The 24,002-nt window shown below is 43.9% G+C and overlaps 1 protein-coding gene across 1 annotated transcript in view; it reads right to left on the bottom strand.

Annotated features, from left to right (window-relative positions):
* Positions 1-24,002, bottom strand: part of CCDC178 (coiled-coil domain containing 178) — a 358,769-nt gene that overhangs the window by 84,685 nt on the left and 250,082 nt on the right. Inside the window, exon 17 of the mRNA XM_083187449.1 lies at positions 12,040-12,189. Within this exon, the coding sequence (XP_083043575.1) occupies positions 12,040-12,189 (150 nt within the window). The remainder of the gene's footprint in view (positions 1-12,039; positions 12,190-24,002) is intronic.

Raw genomic sequence — 24,002 nt, 5'->3', positions numbered from 1 at the left:
CTCCCGGGGAAGCGCTGAAGACGTCTGTGGTGAGTATGATTTCTCTACACAGCCTCCCCTCTGGATTCTACTGGACAAGGGGACCGAAGCTTCGTGTCAACATAGGTGAGTATGGATGAATGGGCTTGGTGTGTATTAAAGTTGTACTGTCTGTGTGTGTGTGTTTTTATTTAACTATTTGTAGTACTGTGGGACTACTAGTCCCAGCGGGCCCTTTATTGCCCCACATGCTGGGACTTGTGGTTCTCCAAGTCCCTGCATGTGGTGCAGGCTTGCTGGGACTCATAGTTCCACAGCAATACACAATAGGATTTTATCTATTTTTTTACACCATTAATCAGCTCGATGCCCACAGCCCAGGGGCATCGAGGACAGCCCCGGGCTTCAGCATGGGCAGGTAAGTTCTGGAGGGGGGGGACCCCTTCTTTGGGGGGGGTCCCCACTCCCCCAGGGCCCCTGCCCATGCTGACCAGCCAGGGGGTTAATGCTTTGGCCGGGGGGACTTGTATAAAAAGTCTCCCCCCGGCTGTGGCATTACCCTGCTGGCTGGTTGGGCCCGGTGCTGGTTCTTGAAATACGGGGGACCCCCAGTCATTTTGTCCCCCGTATTTTGGGAACCAGGACCGGCCCTTGAGCCTGGTGCTGGTTTTATAAAATCATGGAAACCCCAACTTGATTGTTCCTTTGATTTTATGAAACCAGGACCGGCTCTTTCAGCCCGGGGCTGGTTATGCTCAGGAGGGGGGACCCCACGCCGTTTTTTTTATTTTTTTATTTTTTACCCAAACTCGCATATATGAAAATGCGCACATTTTCATGACTGAAAATGCGCACATTTTCATGACTGAAAATCGTCCGAAATCGCGGCAAATCGCATTTTTTGCCGCTAATTCGCATCTCATTAATATGCGAATTCGCGGCAAAAAACGCGATTTTTAAAGGTGCGATTTCTGGCGAGTTTGGAACTCGTCCAAAAATCGCACCCTATTACATTTCGCCCCTAAGCTCCACTGTACCAGATTTCACAAGTCCCGGCTGACAGTGGCTCTCCCTTAATGATATGTACAGGGTTTTCTGCACTGCTGTGCCACTGCCTGTCATGTTATATGACAGGCAGCAATACAACAGTAGCAGAAAGACTGTCCAGTCCACCGCTGATCATACAGCTCCTTAAGCTGCCATCTGTGTGACACTGGCATGTCCTAAGGTCAAGTCAGAGTCATTCTCAGCAGAGAGCACAGTGGGTAGGAGAGAAGCAGAGTAGAGACAGCGAAGGTAAGTAAATTATGAGAGCTTGTGAAGATTTACTTTGGGGATTAGATCGCTGGTGACAAACAAGTGGGAGAGATTTGATAGCAGGAGACAATGACAACCAATGGTTTTCTTAGTAACCCACTGTCTGGTGGCTATGCCCTTTAGAGTGAGAACGCTCCCGTTTCTCGATGTGATTGTGTCTTCAGTGTACAAATCTTGCATAGGATATCAAACTGGTCATTGTCAACCCTGGAGTTACTTGAGGCAAACACATCACTGGCAGTGTAATGGGGTGTGTGCCTGTGTTCCATGTCTGTGCAAAGCAAATGGTGCCACACTGGGGGCAGTGCATTAGCCAAAAATACATTACAATCACAGCACCGTTTATACCTCACCTCTAGGTTAAGATGTTTTATCGATGCCTCCTCTGACACTAGGGGGGATATTTAATAGGATGTGAGATTCAGAAAGTGAGAGATTTGGTAAGAACTCTCCAGTTTTTTTAAAGCCGCAATCATTTACACTGCAAAAACTGGTCTGATTTTGCAGTGTAAATGATTGCTGCTTAAAAAAACCTGAAGATCTCTCACTTTCTGAATCTCTCATCCTATTAGATTTCACCCTAGTTGTTTTAAAAGTACACTCACGGAGGACGCCCTGATGCAAAGCCCGACAAGCTAAGAATATGTATTGATCCTAAATTTTTAAATCAAGCACTGCGTAGGTCTCATTACATTATGCCGACATTGGAGGATGTGTTATATAAGCTGCCCAAAGCAAAGATCTTCACACTCAGTGGCGTAACTCCCGGAGGCAATGGAGACTTTTGCCGCCGGGCGTTAGCCATCAGGTGGGCGAGTGACAGGAGAACCCCTACTCTGTATGGGTCTCCTGTCACTGCGGCCCCAATGCTCTCCGAGTCCCTACTGTAATACACACTGACTGCACACACTCGGCATCCCGTCAGATGACGATGCAGAGCTAGTAGTATGGACAGCTGAGCGACGGCTCAGCTGTCCAATGATAATTGATCCTGCGGCACCCCGATTGGCTGCCCGGAGGAGGAAGGACGTGGATCCCTGTGCGCAGCATACTCGGTGATGGCACGCAGCGGCAGCGATGAGTTTGCTCTGTGCACACACACAGGGATCCAAGTCCTTCCTCCTATGGGCAGTCAATCATGGTGCCTCAGGTTCAATTATCATTGCTGTCCACACTAGCACTGCAGCAGGGGGACCACCACCTGACGTGATGCCGAGTGAGTGCAGTGTGTATTGCAGTAGGAACTTGGAGAGCATTGAGGTGTGTGTAATATATACATTGGGGGAAATTTACTAAAGGAAATTTGTAAAAAAAAATAGGTGTATTTGTATCCAGAAATACACTCATTTTTGACATTTAGGGGGACATTTACCAAAATGGATTCGTAGAAAAAAGGTGTATTCGTAGGCAGAAATACACCTTTTTTTTACGAATTTGTATTTTCGGGATTTACAATCCCAAAAATACAACAATTCGTAGTCCTAAAGATGGAACATTCGTATTTGTAGTTACAAATACGAATGTCTACACCATCGATAGGATACGACAGAAATCACCATTCAAAAGAATGGTGGTTTCTGATTGACTAGGCAGCCGTATGGATAATACGGCTGCTAAGTGGTGTGAAACACCCACGCAAATACGACAGGAAAATAGAACACCATTTTCCTGTCGTATTTGCTTTAAGCCTGCACGGATCAGTCAGATCCGTGCAGGCTTCAGTGTAAAAAAATAGAAAAAAAAATTAAATATTAAAAAAAAACCGGCGTGGGGTCCCCCCCACAGCCGTAACCAGCACCAGGCTGACGGAGCCTGGAGCCGGTAATTAAAAATCAGGGAACCCGACAAATAGGGGTTCCCCGATTTTTAACAACCAGCCCCAGGCTCCTGCTCTGGGGCTGGTTCCCAAAATACGGGGGACAAAATGAGTAGGGGTCCCCCGTATTTTAAGAACCAGCCCCAGGCAAAACCAGCCAGCAGGGTAATGCCACAGCCGGGGGGAGACTTTTTATGCAAGTCCCCCCGGCCAAAGCATTAATCCTACCGACCAGTCAGCCTGGCCAGGGGCCCTGGGGGAGTGGGGACCCCCCCAAATGAGGGGTCCCCCCCCTCCAGGACTTACCTGACCAGGCTGAAGCCTGGTGCTGTCCTCGATGCCCCTGGGCGGTGGGCATCGAGCTGATAGCGGTGTAAAAAATAGAACAAACTATTGTTTTTTACTGTGGCACTACAAGTGCCAGCAAGCTGGGACTTGGAGAACCACAAGTCCCAGCCTGCTGGGCATTAAAGGGCCCGCTGGGTCTTGTAGTGCCACAGTAAAAAAAATAGTTAAATAAAACACACTGACACCCATTTTAAATAAAAGTTTAATACACACATTACATACATACTGATACTTACCTTTCTTGATCCCGTAGGTAGCCCTGGTCCTGATGTCCTGTGTCGTCCTCCAGGTCCATGTCGGCTGTCTGCGTCATCCTCCAGGTCCATGTCGACGGTCCGTGTCGTCCTCCAGGTCCATGGCGGTGTCCGGGTCCGAAGAAATCCATGTTGGAGCTGTGGAAGGAAATCCTACTCACCTGGTCCTGCGCTGAAGAAGTCTTCTCTTGATCCGACGTAATCCAGGTAATGTTGAAGCTGTCGCCGGTCCCCGCTGTCTCTACATCGCGCTGAGGAGAGATGCTGAGAAGTTTCATATTCGGCGCCTCTCCTCAGACTGAATTCTATTGGCCGCCTAGCAGGCCAATCAGGAGCCGACTTTCTCGGCTCCTGATTGGCCTGCTAGGCGGCCAATAGAATTCAGTCTGAGGAGAGGCGCCGAATATGAAACTTCTCAGCATCTCTCCTCAGCGCGATGCAGAGACAGCGGGGACCGGCGACAGCTTCAACATTACCTGGATTACGTCGGATCAAGAGAAGACTTCTTCAGCGCAGGACCAGGTGAGTAGGATTTCCTTCCACAGCTCCAACATGGATTTCTTCGGACCCGGACACCGCCATGGACCTGGAGGACGACACGTACCGTCGACATGGACCTGGAGGACGACGCAGACAGCCGACATGGACCTGGAGGACGACACAGGACATCAGGACCAGGGCTACCTACGGGATCAAGAAAGGTAAGTATCAGTATGTATGTAATGTGTGTATTAAACTTTTATTTAAAATGGGTGTCAGTGTGTTTTATTTAACTATTTTTTTTACTGTGGCACTACAAGACCCAGCGGGCCCTTAAATGCCCAGCAGGCTGGGACTTGTGGTTCTCCAAGTCCCAGCTTGCTGGGGAGGCTTGCTGGCACTTGTAGTGCCACAGTAAAAAACAATAGTTTGTTCTATTTTTTACACCGCTATCAGCTCGATGCCCACCGCCCAGGGGCATCGAGGACAGCACCAGGCTTCAGCCTGGTCAGGTAAGTCCTGGAGGGGGGGGACCCCTTTATTGGGGGGGTCCCCACTCCCCCAGGGCCCCTGGCCAGGCTGACTGGTCGGTAGGATTAATGCTTTGGCCGGGGGGACTTGCATAAAAAGTCTCCCCCCGGCTGTGGCATTACCCTGCTGGCTGGTTTTGCCTGGGGCTGGTTCTTAAAATACGGGGGACCCCTACTCATTTTGTCCCCCGTATTTTGGGAACCAGCCCCAGAGCAGGAGCCTGGGGCTGGTTGTTAAAAATCGGGGAACCCCTATTTGTCGGGTTCCCTGATTTTTAATTACCGGCTCCAGGCTCCGTCAGCCTGGTGCTGGTTACGGCTGTGGGGGGGACCCCACGCCGGTTTTTTTTTTTCATTATTTATTTATTTAATTTTTTTTTACACCTTGCAGCCTGCACGGATCTGACTGATCCGTGCAGACTGCCTACAAATAATTCGTATTAGCAGCCGTATATACGGCTGCTAATACGAATTCCTACGACATCGGAGGGTTACAAAGCAGTCGTAAATGACTGCTTTGTAAATCCCCCTCCGGAACACGACTTTGCATATGACTGAAACAGTCGTATGCAGTCGTAGGGAAAATACTAATACGAAAAACTAGGTTTTTCATATTAGTAAATTTCCCCCTTACTATCCCGAAAATACGGCAATTCGTATTAGTATTGATGTGCTATCAATACGAATACGAATTGCCGTAATTTCGGGATAGTAAATGTAAAAAATGAGTGTATTTCTGGATACAAATACACCTATTTTTTACAAATTTCCCCCATTATCTATACTGCCTCTGGGCGCCTCATCTGAAGTTTCGCCACTGTTCACACTGGTGGATGCACATGATGCATTTCTGCAATGCAAGCTGGATGAAAAAAGCAGCTAAATTACCACCTTTTGGACCCCATGGGGCAGGAAAAGATGGATTAAACTCCCATTCGGAGCTTCTGTAGCACCTGACAGACTTGATTTATAGTTAAAGAAACAACGAATGAAGGACATTATTAGCATTGTCAGTTATGTTATACCTTAAGTATATTTAAAAAAGTGAGATGTGTAATGTCAATCTAGTGTTGCCATGAGAGTTGGGGTTGCGGTTTCCTGTTACTGTTGTTCTTGTTTAACATGGCTACTTGAAACTAGTATGCAGTGTCCGTCCTCATTTATTACATCTGAAACAGTATGCAGCGCACTGACCAATCTGATGCTCTGCATTTGTATATATGTATGTGTGCAGATAAGTTTGAATACAATGTGTTACAATGCAGCGCCCATGGCTTATCCCACACCACGGGGGCAATTCAGACCTGATCTGTTAGGTCCAAATTCGCTCCACCGACCGATGGTGGAGGTTGTGCATTCGCTAATTTGTGCTTGTGCAAACCCCCGCAGGGAACACCCTTAGCGAGTTATACATTTGTGGGGGGCATTTGCAACATGATGGGAAGGCAGGGGTCGGACATAAGGGACAGCACAGCGTTTTAAGTGCATGCCCACAACAATGATGCCAATGAAAAGGCTGGGTGTACCCCTGAGAATGCAGGCGTACCCATGCATCCTCGGGGCATGGGACTACAGGAAGCAACGGCGACAGGGAGAGGGAGTGCCTGAATCGTGGTACCCCCGCTGTGGCCAGAGGCAGCCCCCAATAAGGTACGAGCTTATAGACTGATTGGCCAGTGATAAAAACCAGACACATTAACAGTTCACAGAGCTTAATAAATCTACCCCTCAGAGAGGTATCTCAAATAAAAATGTATGTAACTGAACTACTCACCTTTCTCGCCAATCATCCTTCATTCATAAACTTACCTGTCAATGCCTATGCACATGTATGATGTAAGAGAATCATACATAGTAACATACAGTAGTACACAGAGGCGTAGCTATGGCGGAGCACGCCCGCTCTCCCACTCCCCGCAGCGCCTTCTCCCCGCTGTCTCTGCAGTGCACAGCGGAGACCGCGGGACCTGGCAGCAGTAATACAGCAGCGGCTGTGTAAGTGGCCCGAGACAGGGGAGGAATAAAGGCGCAAATGATCTTCAGAAGCGGCGCGGGAGAGGGTCACAGGGGACAGCCTCCCGGGCAACGGCAAACTTAGAAGTTTAGCTGCCCAGCCGATAACCTCCCCCGCTCAGCCCTGCATTCAGCCCCCCGCACTTTGAGCTCCCTGGCCACACTGTACGCAGCTGGCTGCTGGAGGCAGGAAGGAGATGGGCACAGAGGAGCCTGTCTGCCCGGCCACTCTGCACTACGGCACGCTCCCCTCATTGACAGGATGCCTTCTGTGTGTCGCTGCTGGGACTCGGAGGCTGAGCAAGAAGTCCTCCAGGAGCTACATTAGGGAAAAGGTACTTTTGTGTATGCTGTGGGTGAATATTGGAGGGCCAGGGAGAGTGCTTTGGGGGGGGGGGGGTGTATTTGAATGGGGTGGGAAAGTGCTGTAGGGTGGACAGTGAGTGGGATGAGAGGGGTGTTGTGTGTGAGTAGTTGAAGGGGAGATTTCATTAAATGTGTATGTATTTTTATGTGAGTCAGGGTTATACATAGAGAAACCCCTCTTTAGAAATCCTGTGTTTGCCCCTGGGTGTGTGGTTAAGCCATGCCCCGTCTACTACAAATTGGGGGGGGGCGCAAAACATGCCCTTGCTCCGGGCACCATGGCACCTAGCTACACCACTGGTAGTACATAGTAACATAATAGTCATAACAGTTCTTTTTTTACAATTAAATAAGCTACATTTTGAGTGTCGTCTCTGCTGAAAATATGCAGCACTGGGGCCTGCTCTGGTACTGCTGCTGCGGAAAATCATGCTCTTTCCAGCTAACTTTTCCAGCTCTTAAGTATTCATTTCTGCATAGATGTGTATTTCCAACTCAGAAAGACGAAAGGGTCATAGGCATGGGCCATTTCAGCCCCATTTGTAAGCGATCTGACTAGAAAATGGAGCACTGATTGCTCCGTGTGTATGCCCTGCATTGATAGCGATGTACAGTCTCACATGTCGCTATCGCCCACAGGGAAAGCCAGTGCTTTACCTATTAAAAATAGTCAAAGCCCCACTCAGCACGATCGCTCAGTACAAAGCATCGCGGGTGCAATGAATGCTGAGGGATGTGTGCTGAGCGATCGTGCTGAAGCACGTTGCAAAGCTAAATATCCAGGTCGCCCTGTGTGTACAGGGCTTTACTTGCGTGATCAGCAGACTATCACATAAATGGTCAGATTATTATTATATAAACACATACATACAGGGCCAGATTAAAGGAGAGACTACTTATAAGGGGCCCCCACATACAGCTGTTCATTAACATCAGCCTGCGAGGATCTCCTCTGTGTATAGTAATTCACAGAGCAGCAGGTGCAGACAGCTGATGTTCAATGTGTCGCAGGATTTCAGTGCAATACACTGCAAGACACTGATGATAAGCCGGCCTCGTGTCCGCTGCTCCGGCTTGCTGTCCCTGCTGCCGTTTAGGTCAGAGGTGCACACAGGGGTGAGTTTGGCAGCAATTTTCATTATGGGGACCCCTGCAATGTTGTTGCCCCTGGGTCCCCACTAGCTTTGATCCAATCCTACCTACATATTAATATGCAAATTACGAATAATATCTAACCATTCATTAATCCCTGGCCGGGATTCACTAAAGGGAAAAAATGGTAAAAACCTAATTTCCAGAGTTTTTAACCATATTTCCAGATGCATTTAAGTTCTGTATGTCGGGGTATTGCTGCAATTACCCTATAGAAACCAATGGGTGTCATTTCACAGCGCCGTTTGAGAGATTCATCACGGATTGCTCCCAGCATGCCCCTCAGCCACTACCATCCCTATGCACATGCGCAGAGGGACTCCCGGGTGGCAGACCGGAAGTCTAGCGATGGCGGCGCTTCGCAAAGGACATCTCTTATCAGAAGAGCTGTCCTTTGCGTTAATAATCATCGCAAATTTAATGTATAGGCGATTATTTACAATGCCTTACCCGATGATGTGTGGCGGCATCCCGCCCCCTATCCTAAAGGAGCTTACACTGTACACCCAATTACTTATGTACATCGTATTGTCAGGATCCAAGTAACCTACCAGTATGTCACTGAAGTGTGGAAGGAAACAACCCAGAGGAGACCCATGCAAACATATGGAACACAGACAAACTCTGCACACATAGGGCCCTGGTTGGAGTCAAACTCATGACTATACCACAAAAAGAGTGTCAATCCCGCTTCCCATTGGTGGTCTTTCTGTTCATATACATGTGGTGAATTTGACATACAAATTGAATTGCATCATAAGCTTCATATTTTCACTGAAACTATGGCTAATTTGCCTATATCTTTTTTATAAATAGGCCATGCACCCTCCTCCTGTCTGTTCCATTGAGAAGTTTTGGTGCAAGAGGGACCGAACAATATAACAGACATTGTTAAATCCCAAGCAAAGGAACCCAGATGCAATAATACAGAAATCCTAAGGCATCCTCTATGTCTCCTTTATCGTATTATGTGGCTGACATATTATTTCAATTTAACATATGTGGGGTCAATTTATGCTGAATAGTTATTAGAAGCCATGATAACAAAAGTCATTACACTGCAGTTCCGTTTTGACAGTAAAAATTTCTGCAACATTATCACAAATCCTCCTGCATTAGTGCAATGATCCTTACTATAGTTTCATATTAGAATGAAAAGGCTGCTCTAGCATACTTGATAAAAGTTCTTACTTCTGTAGCTCGCCTTTTTATATTCCGGATTCATTTTAATTTGTACCACAATTTGCATTACTTTAAACTAAAAAACAAACAAACAAAAAAAATTAAAATTTCCGCATAGATGCTTGTGTTTTTTTTTTTTTTTTGCAATTTCATTGGTCCGTGAGGTTTTACATTGCCTGTCAATCAATGGGAAGTAATATGGTGTAAGATCTGTCCTATTCAAAGACTGTGTGCTCTGTCACTTGGAATAGGGCTCTCTCTCTCTAACACCTCCAGTCTTCATTGTGATAAATGTTGATCCTGAGGTACAAGTTTGATGGCATCTAAATACTGAATCTGTGAGTCTGCAATCCATTCTACTGACTGATGCTGTAGATTCTACAGTGTAGAATATTTGGAAGGGTAATAATAAGATTTGAAATGAGCTTTATAAATACTATTATGTCTTATTTAATGGCTCCACAAGGGTTCTGCAGTGAGGCACATAATGAAGAAACATAGCTACATTACCAAGTACTAAGGTCCTCAGATGGAGTCGTTACATACAAGAGCACAACTTTACACATATACATGACAAAATCGAATCTACATAGTAATGTAGTGATGTAGCAGGAGTGAGGGTCTTGTGCACAAGAGCTTATGTTATGTGTGGGCCTAATTCAGACATGATCTCAGGGCAAATTTAAAAAAAAAAATGGGCAAAACCATGTGCAGGTGGGGCAGATGTGCAGAGAGAGAGTTAGATTTGGGTGGGGTTTGTTCAAACTAAAATCTAAATTGTAGTGTAAAAATAAAGCAGCCAGTATTTACCCTGCACAGGAACAAAATGACTTACCCAAATCTAACTCTCTCTGCACATGTTACATCAGCCCCATCTGCAGTGCGGCATGGTTTTGCCTATTTTGAGAACAAATTTGTGCTGTGTTCAGATCTGAATTAGGCCCTGTTTGTAGACACAATGGGGGAGCAGAGTTGGGTATTGTAGAGGCCAAAGAGTTAGTGGGATTTTCTAAAGAGTTAGTTTTGAGGGCAAATTGGGAGGCAGGGGTCTGGGTGGTTGGTTGATGGTATGTGGGAGGGCTTTCTATATCCTAGCCATTGCTGTTAGTTCCTTCAGAAACTATTATTGCGCATAAGTTTCATCATGAAAATCAATGACCATCATAGCAAATCTGATTATTTTTTAAAGATGCAAAAATAAAGTATAAAATCCATAGGAGCAATGCCCAAACGAACACCTGCAAAATATAGAGAAAGATGGTATACTGTGCCATTAAATTCTATGGATGAGATTTAATGCCGCCCGAGTTCAGCGGCAGTGCAAGATGTCCGCCGAACTTGGACTTTTTTTAAGGGGAATTAACTTACAATGCATGGTTTTGCCTTGTAAGTTAATTTAAAAAATCTAACGAGTTCGACGGAAATCTTGCACTGCCGATGAACTTGGATGGCATTAAATCTCACCCTACGTTTCTATCATTTGAAGTATATTGCTAGAATAAATAACTTTCTGTAGTCCTTAAAGATTTGTAAGTTATAAAGTAAAAGAAAACTATTCGTTTAATGCAATAACGCATTTAACAGTTTTCGTTTATTTTATAACTTATTTTTAAGATATGTACTGTGGGAATGTCTGAATGTAGAGGAGCACGAGACGCATATTAGCAAACTAAGAAGTGCTGGCTCTGAGAGCCAGGGATCCATGCTATATCTGTATGTCTACTTGGTTTGTAGACCGGCGGTAGGATGAGGGGGCTGTACAATTATGATGTCAGTTCTGCCTGCGCTGATGGCAGAAGCGTAATGCTATAGGGATGCATGATGTTTCAAGGGTGGAAAACTTGCAAAAAGAAATAACATGCATGAAACCTTAACCCTTTCAAGTCCAATGTCTAGTCAGGCTCAACAGCTCTAGCGCTAGTAGTAGATCCAGTGGTGAACCACTTTAAAATAAGGACATTAACATCGTTCAACATTCAATGTAGACCCTTTTTGAATAAAAAAAATAAAAATTATAATTAATTTAAACATTTAAACCAGACTGTTTGGACTGCAAAGGGTTAATGATAACAGAAGGCAATTCCTACTCAGTCAAAAGTTTGGAGAAACTATTTATGTTCCTGTAGCACAATGACCACAATTAGTGGGTTAAAAACAAACAAACACCTCTACAATGTTTGGGCTGGACCAGTGCCCAAACCTCATCCTATTAAGAATTAATGGTATGAATTCCAAACTTTCATTCCCAATGGACACCATCCATTGTAATGCAATTTTGCCAAGAAAATGTTGTAAAAACTGCAGTGTCCCAATGTTTACCTAACCAAATCCAGTGACAGCTACAGTATCACTTGAGCTCCATTTGCTTTTACCAAGTATTACAATAAGAAAGGGTGATTAAATATGTAATGAAATCATTCCCAGCCTGTACTTGTAATCAAATGTTATTTTTACAGCATATAAATGGCATTACAGATTTTTTTGTGTTGATCAGTTGCTTCGAATTCCCAAGACTTCTTTCAATTAAGTAGGAAAAAAATAAATGGGGGGGGGTTGCTGAATGTAGAATAGCACTTTTCATAAGTTGCCCATTTACAATTACCTGTAAGTAGTCTCGTACTGTCGCCTCCATTGATAGCCTACTTTCATAGTTGACCAATTGTTTATCTTTCTCATCCAAATAGCTGGTTTGCAAAGTCTGATACTCCTTAGCTAATGCTGCATTTTCATCAAGTGCTGCCTGCAAAGCTTCCTGTGTTGTAAGATAAAACAATACACAATTTACATTAGGTGAATATATTGTTAAAAAAAGAATTTCTGCATATATTTTATACACAGCGATTTTCTCCAGTCTCAAAGTGACTCACTTTACAAGCATTATTATTATTACTATAATTTTATTTATAAGGTGCCACAAGTGTTTTGCAGTGCCGTAGAAAGGAACAGTACAGGGAGACAAAATTTAGCATTGTAAAGATTTTCTGGATCCCTTACAGCGCTGGAGTTTTTTGGATTTTAAAGTGAACCAGATGTTTTGTAACTGTTTCTGAATGTCCTGCTCTTTGTACAAACAGACAAAATCTCTTTCATAAAAGATAGTTCCAATATTTATTATCTCCACAAAAACTTCAATAAAAAACTTCAATATGCAAAAACAATTTAAAAAGTCATACACAAAAAAATTGTCACTTAAAAAAATATACAACCAGAGAGGGGGTTACTAGATGGAGTGAACTGGACCCTTTAAACTTTAAAGGGTCCAGCTGTAGGAGTCGGTCTGAGAAGGGTAAAGGTGTCATCAGATTGGGGGAGAGTGTCTTTATTTTCCTTCATAATACCTGGCCAGAAAGTACTTTGGTGACTGTGAAGGGATACCCGGGAATAACACCAAAGTCCCCACAGAGTTAAAGCACACAAAGGAGATATCCTTTAAAGTTTAAAGGATATCTCCTTTGTGTGCTTTAACTCTGTGGGGACTTTGGTGTTATTCCCGGGTATCCCTTCACAGTCACCAAAGTACTTTCTGGCCAGGTATTATGAAGGAAAATAAAGACACTCTCCCCCAATCTGATGACACCTTTACCCTTCTCAGACCGACTCCTACAGCTTCAGTCTGGGGAAGATGTTTTTAGTCACCGGAGGCTATACTGCCGCTATAACACTCCGTGATCCACTCATCCAGACTTCAGCTGTTGGAGACAAACGGTGTTGCTAGCAGTCACACTGCCACTGCGACTGCTGCTATCTCCACTTGCTGTCGGGATTTGTTAGGGCCACTGCTACTCCTGCTCAGCCTCTATGCGCCCCTCTAATATCGATATGAGGGGGGTTGTTGGAGCGGTGACCGGAGGATGATGTTTGATTCCTCTGGCGGGGTGCGCGATCCTCAAACAGCCAAGATTGGCTGTGCGCTACTCCCACAACTGCTTCTGCATCTGACGGCCGGCTGGTTTCAGCGGGTGGGTGGGAAGTGTAGCTGACCTCCTTCACTCTGCTAATCACTGATGTTAACTTTGCATTTCCAGGGGTCTGAATCTAAGTGTCTTCAAATCCTTCATATAAGTCACCTCTCTCTCCTTTGTATTTGTTATTTGTAAGTGACAAACTCCAAGCTGCAGCCAACGTGTTTCCTCCCTGTCGGGTCTTTATCAAGGTGCCTTGATATAATAAATATATATATACTGTATATTAACTTTTATGAAAGAGAGATTTTGTCTGTTTGTACAAAGAGGAGGACATTCAGAAACAGTTACAAAACATCTGGTTCACTTTAAAATCCTAAAAAATCCAGCGCTGTAAGGGATCCAGAAAATCTTTATAAATCTTTTTTTCACTTTTTGAGAAGCTTACAGTTGAACTTCTTTATCTGGATCAACAGCAGCAGGACTAAAAATTCTGGGCGTTCAAGATTATTTTTTGTCAGTCTGTGGTGCAAAACTTAGCATTACATTGCATAAATAACAAAAATAGAGTAAAGGTAAAGAGCGCCAAAGTTCAATACACATTACAGCTTAAATATAAGTAGTGAGGACTCAATCATTGTACTACTAGAGGCTTGTGGCCTTGATGGAGATGAGTATACGGGCAAAGATGGTTATTTGAGTATGGGAGAGCTGTGAGTGAAATGTGAAGAGAAGAGGGCTTTGACAACAGCAGGGAAGAGGGCCTTGCTCTGAGGAGCTTACTATCTAGTAGGAAGGGGAGACAGACCGATTACATGAGGTGCAAGCAAGTGGGAGGTGGCTTGATAGCAGGATGTAAGCAGGAAGGGGGTCGGAGAACCAGTTTTAGGACTAGTTTATGCAGCGGAAGGGTACGCTTTGATGAATAGGTGAGTTTTCAAAAACAGAACAGGAAACCTAGCACATGTTTAGTATTACAGAAAGAGGAAAACAAACCCAAAAAAATAATAAACATAGCGTGCATTATCACTTGATGTAAAATTTATACAGCCATTTTGGGTAAAAACTTCTACAGGCCTAACCTACCTATTAAAGATATCAAACAAGTCAGCCATTTTGGGTGCCCTACATAAGCTACCCTGGGTGGAATAGACAATGCCTAGACGAAATGACACAAATTGGGGATGTTGCAGTGTAATAAAGCTAGAAGCAGAACTGTTACGTAACCATCAGTTCCAAGTATTTTTTATTCCACCCACAGGTGTACTTGGGCACGCTACAAAGGTTACACGTTGGGCCTCATTCAGACCTGTTCGCTAGTCCGAGTATACTGACAGCCTAGCAAACAGGTCAGCTCCGCCCACTGCCCCAGCGAACTGTAACAAGCTTAGCATCTCCTTTGCTGAAGCGTGCAGTCTTGTCGCATCCAGCAGTTTCCCTGGGCAAGAAAATGTAATAAACAATTAAATGTAATATATCACATAGAAGAACAAATAAAAGCATTAATTGCAATTGCAATTAATGCTTGTATTTGTTCTTCTATGTGATATATTCCATTTAATTGTTTATTAAATTTTCTTGCATTTTATGAAATATAAAAACATGTAAAGTCAATCCAACGTACTTGTATTTTCTAAATTAGCGCTGCATACTCGTCTTTTTGTTTTTGGTATTAATACAGTCAGAGATCTGGTACTGAGCCTCTGTAAAACATTTTTTAAAAAGCCAGCCTTTGTGATGTGTCATGGGACAGGCAATATTTCCTGAGGCCCAGCCAAGGGCCCCTTATTTCCTGCAGGGCCTTAGTTGGGTGCCTAGGTTGCCTTGTGGGAAATCCAAGCCTGGTTATAACAATCAAACGCTATAGTTACACTAAAGAAGCAAATGGATATAGGGAGTTATTCAGACATGATCACACGGCTGCAACTTCAGAGGTAGGGCGATTATCTATAGACTGCACATGCACATGGATCCTACAACTCATGTGCGAGGCCATCCTGCGATAAAATACTGCTATTTTTTTCTATCATTGGCCGTATGCAGCTTGATTACCAGAAAGTGGCATCTAGGGGTGCTAATCGGACATTTTTGGGAAAACGCAGGCATGCCCATGCATTTAAGGGAAGTTGTGTGACGTCATTTCGGGCCCTGAAGGCACTGCTTGCACCAGGTGGGATTTCACTCTTGCTGGGCAGTGATTACCTAATTAAGTAGAGCATCAATCCGGTCTGAATAACCCCCATAGCCACACTATCTTCTATGCTACCTGTAATCTATGTCCCTACAAAGCTGATTAAACATCGTATTTCTTTATGACCTATGTTATGCTGGGTGCTGCCTGTTGCACTGACAGAGAGCCCACTTCTTATAAACATATACACTTACCGATCGTCTGCTCAATGTCGGTCCTGACACTGAACTAGGCAGGAATCTGAATTTGCCTGCCCCATTGTGGTATCAGTTTCTGCAGCCTGTACACTCAAGGTCAGCGGGTTGCCCGTACACGCAGCCAGATGCAACAATATATATGCAAATATATTGGGCTTTGTCTGTGCTGCGGGGCCGGAATGATATGTCTGTGAACGTAGTCATTCACAGACATACCTTGTGGACATACCTGCCTGCCCACTACACCACTATATCATCCGCTCGATTGAACTGACAAAATTTGGCACCAGACATTAGACATGTAGCATAAGATAATCCTTATGGTAACCTGTAAGACCTCCATGTGATGTTGAATTAAACATTACTCTGAGGCCAGTTGAGAAACAGCTGGTGACCAACAAATTGCCTCTCATTTACAGGTTCACGTTACACTGTATTGTAGGTGTGGTAAAGCGTGATCAAAGAGAAAAATAAGCAAACCAACTTCCATTTTGTTCTCTGCTCAAGAGGCTAGAAAGCAACTAAGCACAAGGTAGTGGCTAGACAAGATATATACAGTAGACTGTGCACCAGGTCAGTGTCCTCTTCTCACCTTATTGTCTAGAGCAGAGCATGGGGAGATATTATGCCAGGGCATTAATTAACAAGAGTAGGAGGGAAGAGAGCAGGAGACTGAAGACTGGAGCTCGTTGGAAATAAATTAAATAAAAATGTTCATTTTTCCTGCCCCTTTTAATCTTACTGACGTGTTCAAACTATTGGACATGTACTGTAACTGAATATCTCAACTGTACCTGAAGAAATAATGGAGCGTGTCTCAGCAGTAAAACAGAACGGCACTAAACTGATGAGTTTAACCCAGCAGAAAGAGCGGCTGTAAACATGACAAATGCCTGCTATTGATTTCAGGTTTAATTACTCTGTGCAGCACTGACAAAGCCCATCAGATGTTGTTGTGAAGTGTAAATGGAACAGACCACACATCACTGACCATAGGAAACTGATTGTGTCTGCAGTTTGCATTGTTTACTTTATCCTCCGTAAACTTCGGCCTTGATCAAATTAACAAGTGCTACTAACCTCCAACAAACTACCGAGCTCCCTGGTTTTATAGCCGGTGCTGGAGATTACCACCATTCGGTGCTGAATGACAAGCGGCACGTTTTCCAGCTTTCCTTTCATTATCTGCCAGAATGTCACTAGTGCTGCTTTCATTTGAAATGATATTGATGGAACATTCCCTAAGTGATGGTCAACGAATTACTGTAATGCCCATCTTGTTCCAAACTCGGTTAATTTTTAATGTATGATCTTTTGGATACCAGGTTTAGCAGTGCAAATAGCACTTGTTTGTGTTGTATATTATAGAGTATATTGGTATATCCAATGCTAGATTTCTAGGTGTTAATCCATGAGTACACTAAAAGAGGTCTACTCTATAAAATAAATGTATATATTATGTTGGTTAAATTATTCTGCAACATATTCCCAAAATTGTAATACAACTTATGTAACCAATTTCAGTGGCAAACCCAGGGTTTTTAGAGGGGGGTTTCCAAATATAATCCAAAATCTCCCTCTCTGCAGTGCATTGGAGTTAGTATGGGAGTCTGGTGGAGTGGAAACATCCCTGAAAATTGGTCTTTTTATACACTGGATACTGTATGGAACACAGTTTTAATATTTAACAGTACAGATGGTTTATAGTACAGGCTGTTTCAAACATTTAAATAAGATATGTGGTCAGGAAAAGGTTAAACATATAATACATAAATACACAGACATAAGAGAACCAGTACTGCACTTTCTAAGCTCACAATCTCCCACTTCATGGTAAGGCTCCTGTCTCTTCCTCTTGGCAGCTACTCTCTGGTCCATTGCGATGTTTGAGGACTCAATTGCACACATACAGTAAATGTGGTAGAATAAGCTGGTACACTGGGCATGTGCAGCAGCTCTGTTCTGTCTCTTAAACTGCATGATGTGGTGACAGCTCTATTGATCATATACCAGCGCTATTGTTGTCATAATTGAAGGCACTTGCCAAGAGGAGGTGGTTTGCGTTTGCCTATGAATTTAACACTACAAACTCAAAATCATGTGCAAAAGTATGGTGTTCAATCAGGTCAGAGTAACAGACATAGGCCCTTATTCAGAACTGATTTCAGTCCTGAAAATGGGAAAAACCAAGTGCACTGCAGGTGGGGCAGATGTAACATGTGCAGAGAGAGTTAGATTTGGGTGGGGTGTGTTGAAACTGATATCTAAATTGCAGTGTAAAAATAAAGCAGCCAGTATTTACCCTGAAGAGAAACAAAATAACTCACACAAATCTAACTCTGCACAGGTTACATCTGCCCCACCTGCAGTGCACATGGTTTTGCCCATTTTGAGAACAAATTTGTACTGCAATCAGATCTGAATAAGGGCCATAATGTAGTAAAACACTACAGAACATGAGTGAGATCTTTACAAAACTCTGTAAATATTGTATGCTCCATTAATTACATAGAGAAGGATATCATCATATAGAGCCTTATTCTGGTTGGTGCGTATATTTCCGATTTATTTCGGAGCGGTCCACACGCCACGCTGTGCGGACATCGTACAAAGAAACGCCCACCGGTCCTCCGCATTCGGACGGACTCACACTTTAAGAAGAGGGCGTGTTTACGGACGACATCCAAACCTTTGCGTGTGCGGTGGACACACACATATTCTGCACGGTCTTACAGCGTATGCACGGTCTTACCGCATCAGAACGGACGGGAACCTGGCCGTACGCACCGATGCAGTGTATTTCCGCAAAACTCACCACTATTATCTGAACACCGAAATCTGTTACATGACCCACTTATGCAATTAGGCAACCTCATTAAAAAGGGATTGTTTTTAATGGTCATATATTTGTGTGTTTAGTAATGGTCCATTTAAGCTGCAATGGTTCCAATTGAAGCAATGACAAGAGTTTAATTAATGAGTAATGAGTAAAGGAGTGGATTGTATTGTGTTCAGCTGACATTGGTTGAGGTGCGCCCGTACTGATTGGGCGTTCCGAATGCCTAGCGCATGACCGAGTGGTGTCCGCAAAGCAATACTTGCTTATGAAGACCGCATGTTTCCTGCCTTTTTGTTCGCGTGCATTCGGTGTGCTGTCCGAATAAACGCGTACCAGAATTAGTGCACTCCCTCGTGTACGTCAATGTTTACGCCCAGTTTAGCCCACTTTGAAACTACGCCCCTGTGTACTTTCGAATGACGCCCATAATACGCCCATATTTCACGAGTGAATGCGGTGCACATTACTGTACGGTACTGGTGAGAACAAGTACGGAGACCTTGCGTGGCACATGCGCATAGCGTTGCCCACGCATGCGCAGACGGCTAAAAAACACCATCCGAAAGAGTGCGGGAAAGTACGCACCAACCAGAATAAGGCCCATAGATTGTAAGCTCTTCAAGGCTAAATTTACTTATCAAGTATATTTGATTATTTGCATTTCTTCTAATCTTCCTTGTTATTTGTGAACTCTTCTGTAGCTTTAATTGAGGTCATTGCTCTGAATATTGTATTGTTGCATATCTCTGTGTTAATGAAACAAAACTATGGGTGAAATTTAATAGAATGAGAGATTCAGAAAGTGACAGATTTGGTAAGAAATCTTCAGGTTTTTTAAAGCGGCAATCACAAAGGGCGAGATGTATTAAAATACATCGCCGCCCTTCGCGGCTCCCCCGTCGCGATGCCGCCGCATATGTACTAACATATGCGGCTGGCATCGCGGTGCGGTGACGGAGCCCCCCCGCGATACCTGTACTGTGGTGTGCGGGGGGGGTCTCCGTCACCTTCCTGCCGCCTCCTGCTCCCCTCACGCCAGGGACAGCTAAGCAGGCTGTCCCCGGCGCCTCCTCCTCCCCCCTGCAGCCGGAAGGATGTCCTGTTGCTTCACTAGGTGGCGGAGGGGTTTACCTTCCGGGGTCCAGGAGGACCCTTCAAGAAGGTAAGACAGAGGGGGGGTCGGCGAGGTGGCGGGTTTTCGTTGGGGGCGGCGGGTGGCGAAAAGAAGCCCATAGGCTTCTATAGGGTATCGCCACCCAAAGGTGGCGATACCCTACAATGCGGTATCGGTGCGGCCGGGTTTTGATACATCGGAAAATGCTGTAAAACCGGGGTTTTACCGCATTTTCAGTTTAATACATCTCGCCCTTACAGTTTAAAATCAACCTGATTTTGCAGTGTAAAGGATTGCTGCTTTAAAAAAACTGTATTTAAAAGACTTCAATGTTTCCCTTAAAATGATGGTAGCTTCATTTTCACAACCTCTGGGTTGCATATATTACTGGTGTCCATGTGGACATCAGAAGTGTTGCTGCAAAGGAGTCAGGAACATGAATAAGCAACACAGCCCTTACAAATTTTGCGGAGCATAATGTATTGAAGCTGCCTATCACAAATGATATTCTCAGGTTTCTCTGAAGTACTTCGCCTCTGCCAGCTTCATTTTGTACATTCCATCTCCGTTAAAGTCATTTAAAAAAAAAAAAGAAAGAAAGAAAAGTTTGACATATGCATTGGTTAGATATAAAGCAGATCTTTTAGCTTCTAATTCTACTAGGCACAGGGCTTGCTCTGCCAAATGCTAAATCAAGGCTTTCTGACACATGTTACACAAAAGTTATAATCAACTGTGACTCATGCTGTATATCATGCTAGGGCCGAAACTAGGATTTTTGTCACCCAGGGCAAGACCAGACCCCGCCTTCCCAATTTCAAGTATGCCACACAGTAGTGCAACCTTATTCATATTACACCGCACAGTAGCACCCCTTCTTAATGTTGTGCCCTTTATTCACATTATAGTATATAGGGGCAGATATATTAAACCTGGAGAAGAGATAAAGTCGAAGGTGATAATGCACCAGACATTCAGCTCTGAACTGTCATTTTCAAACCCAGCCTGTAAGTTGACAGCTGATTGGCTGGTGTGTTATCACTTTCTACTTTATCTCTTCTCCAGGCTTAATACATCTACACCACAATAAGGGAAGAGAGAATTTAGGTGTATACAGTACATAGTAGGGATATACAGAAATTAGGTATATACAGCGTATAGTGAAAGCATACAATAAACAGGTGTATGTAGTAAGGTACTGTAAGTTTATACAGTTTTTTACCCCTGCACTTACCGATGGAGCAAATCTTCTATCGTGTACCCAGACAATTTTCCAGCACCCAGCATACTGCAAACCAGAAGCTCTCACACTAGCCAATAGCTCAGGCCTATAGTTCGCAGACCTGGTAGCAGACCTAGTAGTTCAGCACAGGCAGCTAAGCTCCAGCAACAGTTAGCTCAGAAGCTGGCTGGGTCTATGGGTGGTAATGTGCCTTCTGCAGTCCATGCTCAGGAAGTTCATCTCCAGAGCCTAGCCTCTTCTGGGCTATTAGATTCCCACTGCATACACCTGTGGGTGCTGGCACAGCAACAGGGCGTCCAAGCAGACTGCCTCCTGGAGCTCCCACACACTTCACTGCTGGGTCCTCAGAGCCTCCTGGTAGGGTAGCAGCACCAAAGGAGCCAATCCAGTATGGACTTGGGAGTGCAATAAATGAGGATACTGCAACAAACAGCATAAACATAGCTAGCGACGGGTGGGGGCAGCTGGCCAAGTGAGCCTCATTTGGAAGGACCCAGGCAGAAGTCTTACATTCCGCACCCACAGCATTGGACCCCTAGCCCCCCTGTCAGTTCTATGTGTGATATATATATATATATATATATATACTTAGATCTTTTTAAAAAATCACATACATTTTTTTCTCCAATTAGAAAGTACAATAGCCAACCTCATACAGCATTTGATTGTACACCAACTGGACTGCAGCCTACACTGGACCAGTTTATTCCAATCTTCCAGGATCCTACAAGCTTTAGCTATATTGCAGCAAAACAAGGTATTCATATACCATACAGACTGCCTGCTTATTCTGCCTCTAAATACATCAGGATCCCACTGGGCAATTCTCCAGGACAATTCCTATTAATACAGATGTATAAGGAATCCAAACCTTTGTGCTGCCTCTCAATTGGGTAACTATAAGAAACCACAATGCTATGAACTGTTGCAACTTTTATTCAATGCAGCATTTATGCCACCAATGATTGGTCACTTAATAACAACAGTGATCAGCAATTGCACACCCGCTTCTTTTTTATTGATGAGAATTCTTTATTAAATAGTTTTTATGATATATGCATTGTATTTATAAATATATGCTATTAATTAATTTTTTGCATGTGGTAGTGTGTTTTATTCAGTCAAACCTAGCGCTGTATAACCTTTTTTGTTGTCTATATATATCTTGAGGAGATTTACACACTCCCTATACAGCAGCTATAGCTATATTTGTGGTTCCTACTTTTCTATATTTTCATTTTTTGAAGTGAGTGTGTTCCAGGTTCATCCCAAAGGTGCTTGATGGGGTTCAAATCAGGGCTTTGTGAGGACCACTCATATTTTTCCACACAAAGTCACCAAACCATGTATTTATAGTCATTCCTTTGTGCACTGGGGCAGTCATGTTGGAATACAAAAGGGCCTTTCCAAAACTGTTGCCACAAAGTTGGAATTAAAGCATTAGTCAAAATGTCTTAGTATGCTTAGGCATTAGAATTGCCCTTCACTGGAGATAAGGGTCCTAGCTCAAACTCTGAAATACAGCCCCATACCATTATCCCTCCTCCACCAAACTTCAGAACTGGCTTAGTGCAGTCTGACAGGTAACGTTCTCCCAGGCATCCGCCAAAACCAGACTTATCCATCTGACTGCCTAACAGAGAGGCAAGGTTCATCATTCAACAGAACACATTTCCACTGCTCCACAGTCCAGTGTCAATGTGCTTTACACCACTCCATCCAGTGCTTGGCATTGGACTTGGTGAAGTGAGGCTTGCATGCAGCTAGTAAATAATATACAGTATATTTTATAAAAAATACTATTATTGCAGAGGTAAGTCTAGGCAGCTGTATGACAAGTGCTTAATTCAGTCTTTCATGCAAAGACTGAACAGTGTCTCATTAAATGGCAGAAGCCAAAGCAGTTAAGACCTGAAATTACAATAATAGGTACATAGGGTATGACTGACAGTCCACACGTGGTTGACAGTGGCTCATATATTAATAAACATGTTTTGTGTGTAGTAAAATACAATTGGAATGAAAGAATTAAAAACACATGAAACTTTTGAGTTAATGAACAGGGTCCTTAAGTGCTCATTTAATTCAAACAGCTGTTTGTTAATGCCGTAAGCGGTGTCATAAACTGTAGAAATACAGTTAAGTGCAAGACACTAGTTAATGCTATAAAGCAACACATGCTCTAATATTAAAAGAGTTTAATGGGATTAATACAGAATAACGCATTAACTCCCTGTTATAATGGTTCAGAGCTGCAGGGCTAGTTCTGCCTCAAAACAACTTTGTAGACAAATCTACAGAAAGTAAAGTTACACTGTACTGCAAATCATGTGTTTTTTTTCCCTCACAAGAAGTGGAACCCTGATACGTTCACATCTGTTTCAATCACACATTGGATAGAAACACGGTCCTAAATAACTAAAAATGTGGAACCCCTACAAGTTACCATCTGTTGACACTATATCTAAAAAAACGATACCCCAAAGTAAAATATATCCAAACAAACACATGTATACAGTATGCATGTGTGTACTTGTGTGTGGCTATGCAGTATATATAGTTATTATCAAGTGGGATCCCAGGTTATAGCATGACAAACAACCAGATTTTATTATAAATAATAATTTAAAAAATGTAGCTAGGTAGGCTGCTTATAGAACAGAATTTGCTAGCAGATAAATGGAGAGTTGCTCACTTTCACCTTATGCAGGGTACACACCACGACGACCCGCTCACGATGCACATCGTGAGCGGGTCGTCAGTGTCTCGTCCGACCCGCTCACGGTGACGCGGGGGGGCACGACCCGCTCACGATGTGCACCGTGAGCGGGTCCGATCCGATGGCGACCCACACCCGGCTGTATGGTCGTCATTCAGATCCTACCTGCAGCAGGTAGGATCTCAATAACGACCGACCCGCGGGACCGCGCATCGGATCTGTATTGGTCCACACCAGGACAGAAAAGGACCCAATCACCACACAATCTACATCCAATTGGTCGGAATTGGATCTAGATTGAGGGGATCGGGCCCTAGTCGTCCTGGTGTGTACCCAGCATAACATAGCCACAGCAATATG

Source organism: Crinia signifera, chromosome 5 (assembly GCF_055691185.1).
Source record: "Crinia signifera chromosome 5, ASM5569118v1, whole genome shotgun sequence".
Classification (NCBI taxonomy): domain Eukaryota; kingdom Metazoa; phylum Chordata; class Amphibia; order Anura; family Myobatrachidae; genus Crinia; species Crinia signifera.
The sequence above is the reverse complement of the archived record's forward strand: the minus strand, read 5'-3'. Positions and strand labels throughout refer to the sequence as shown.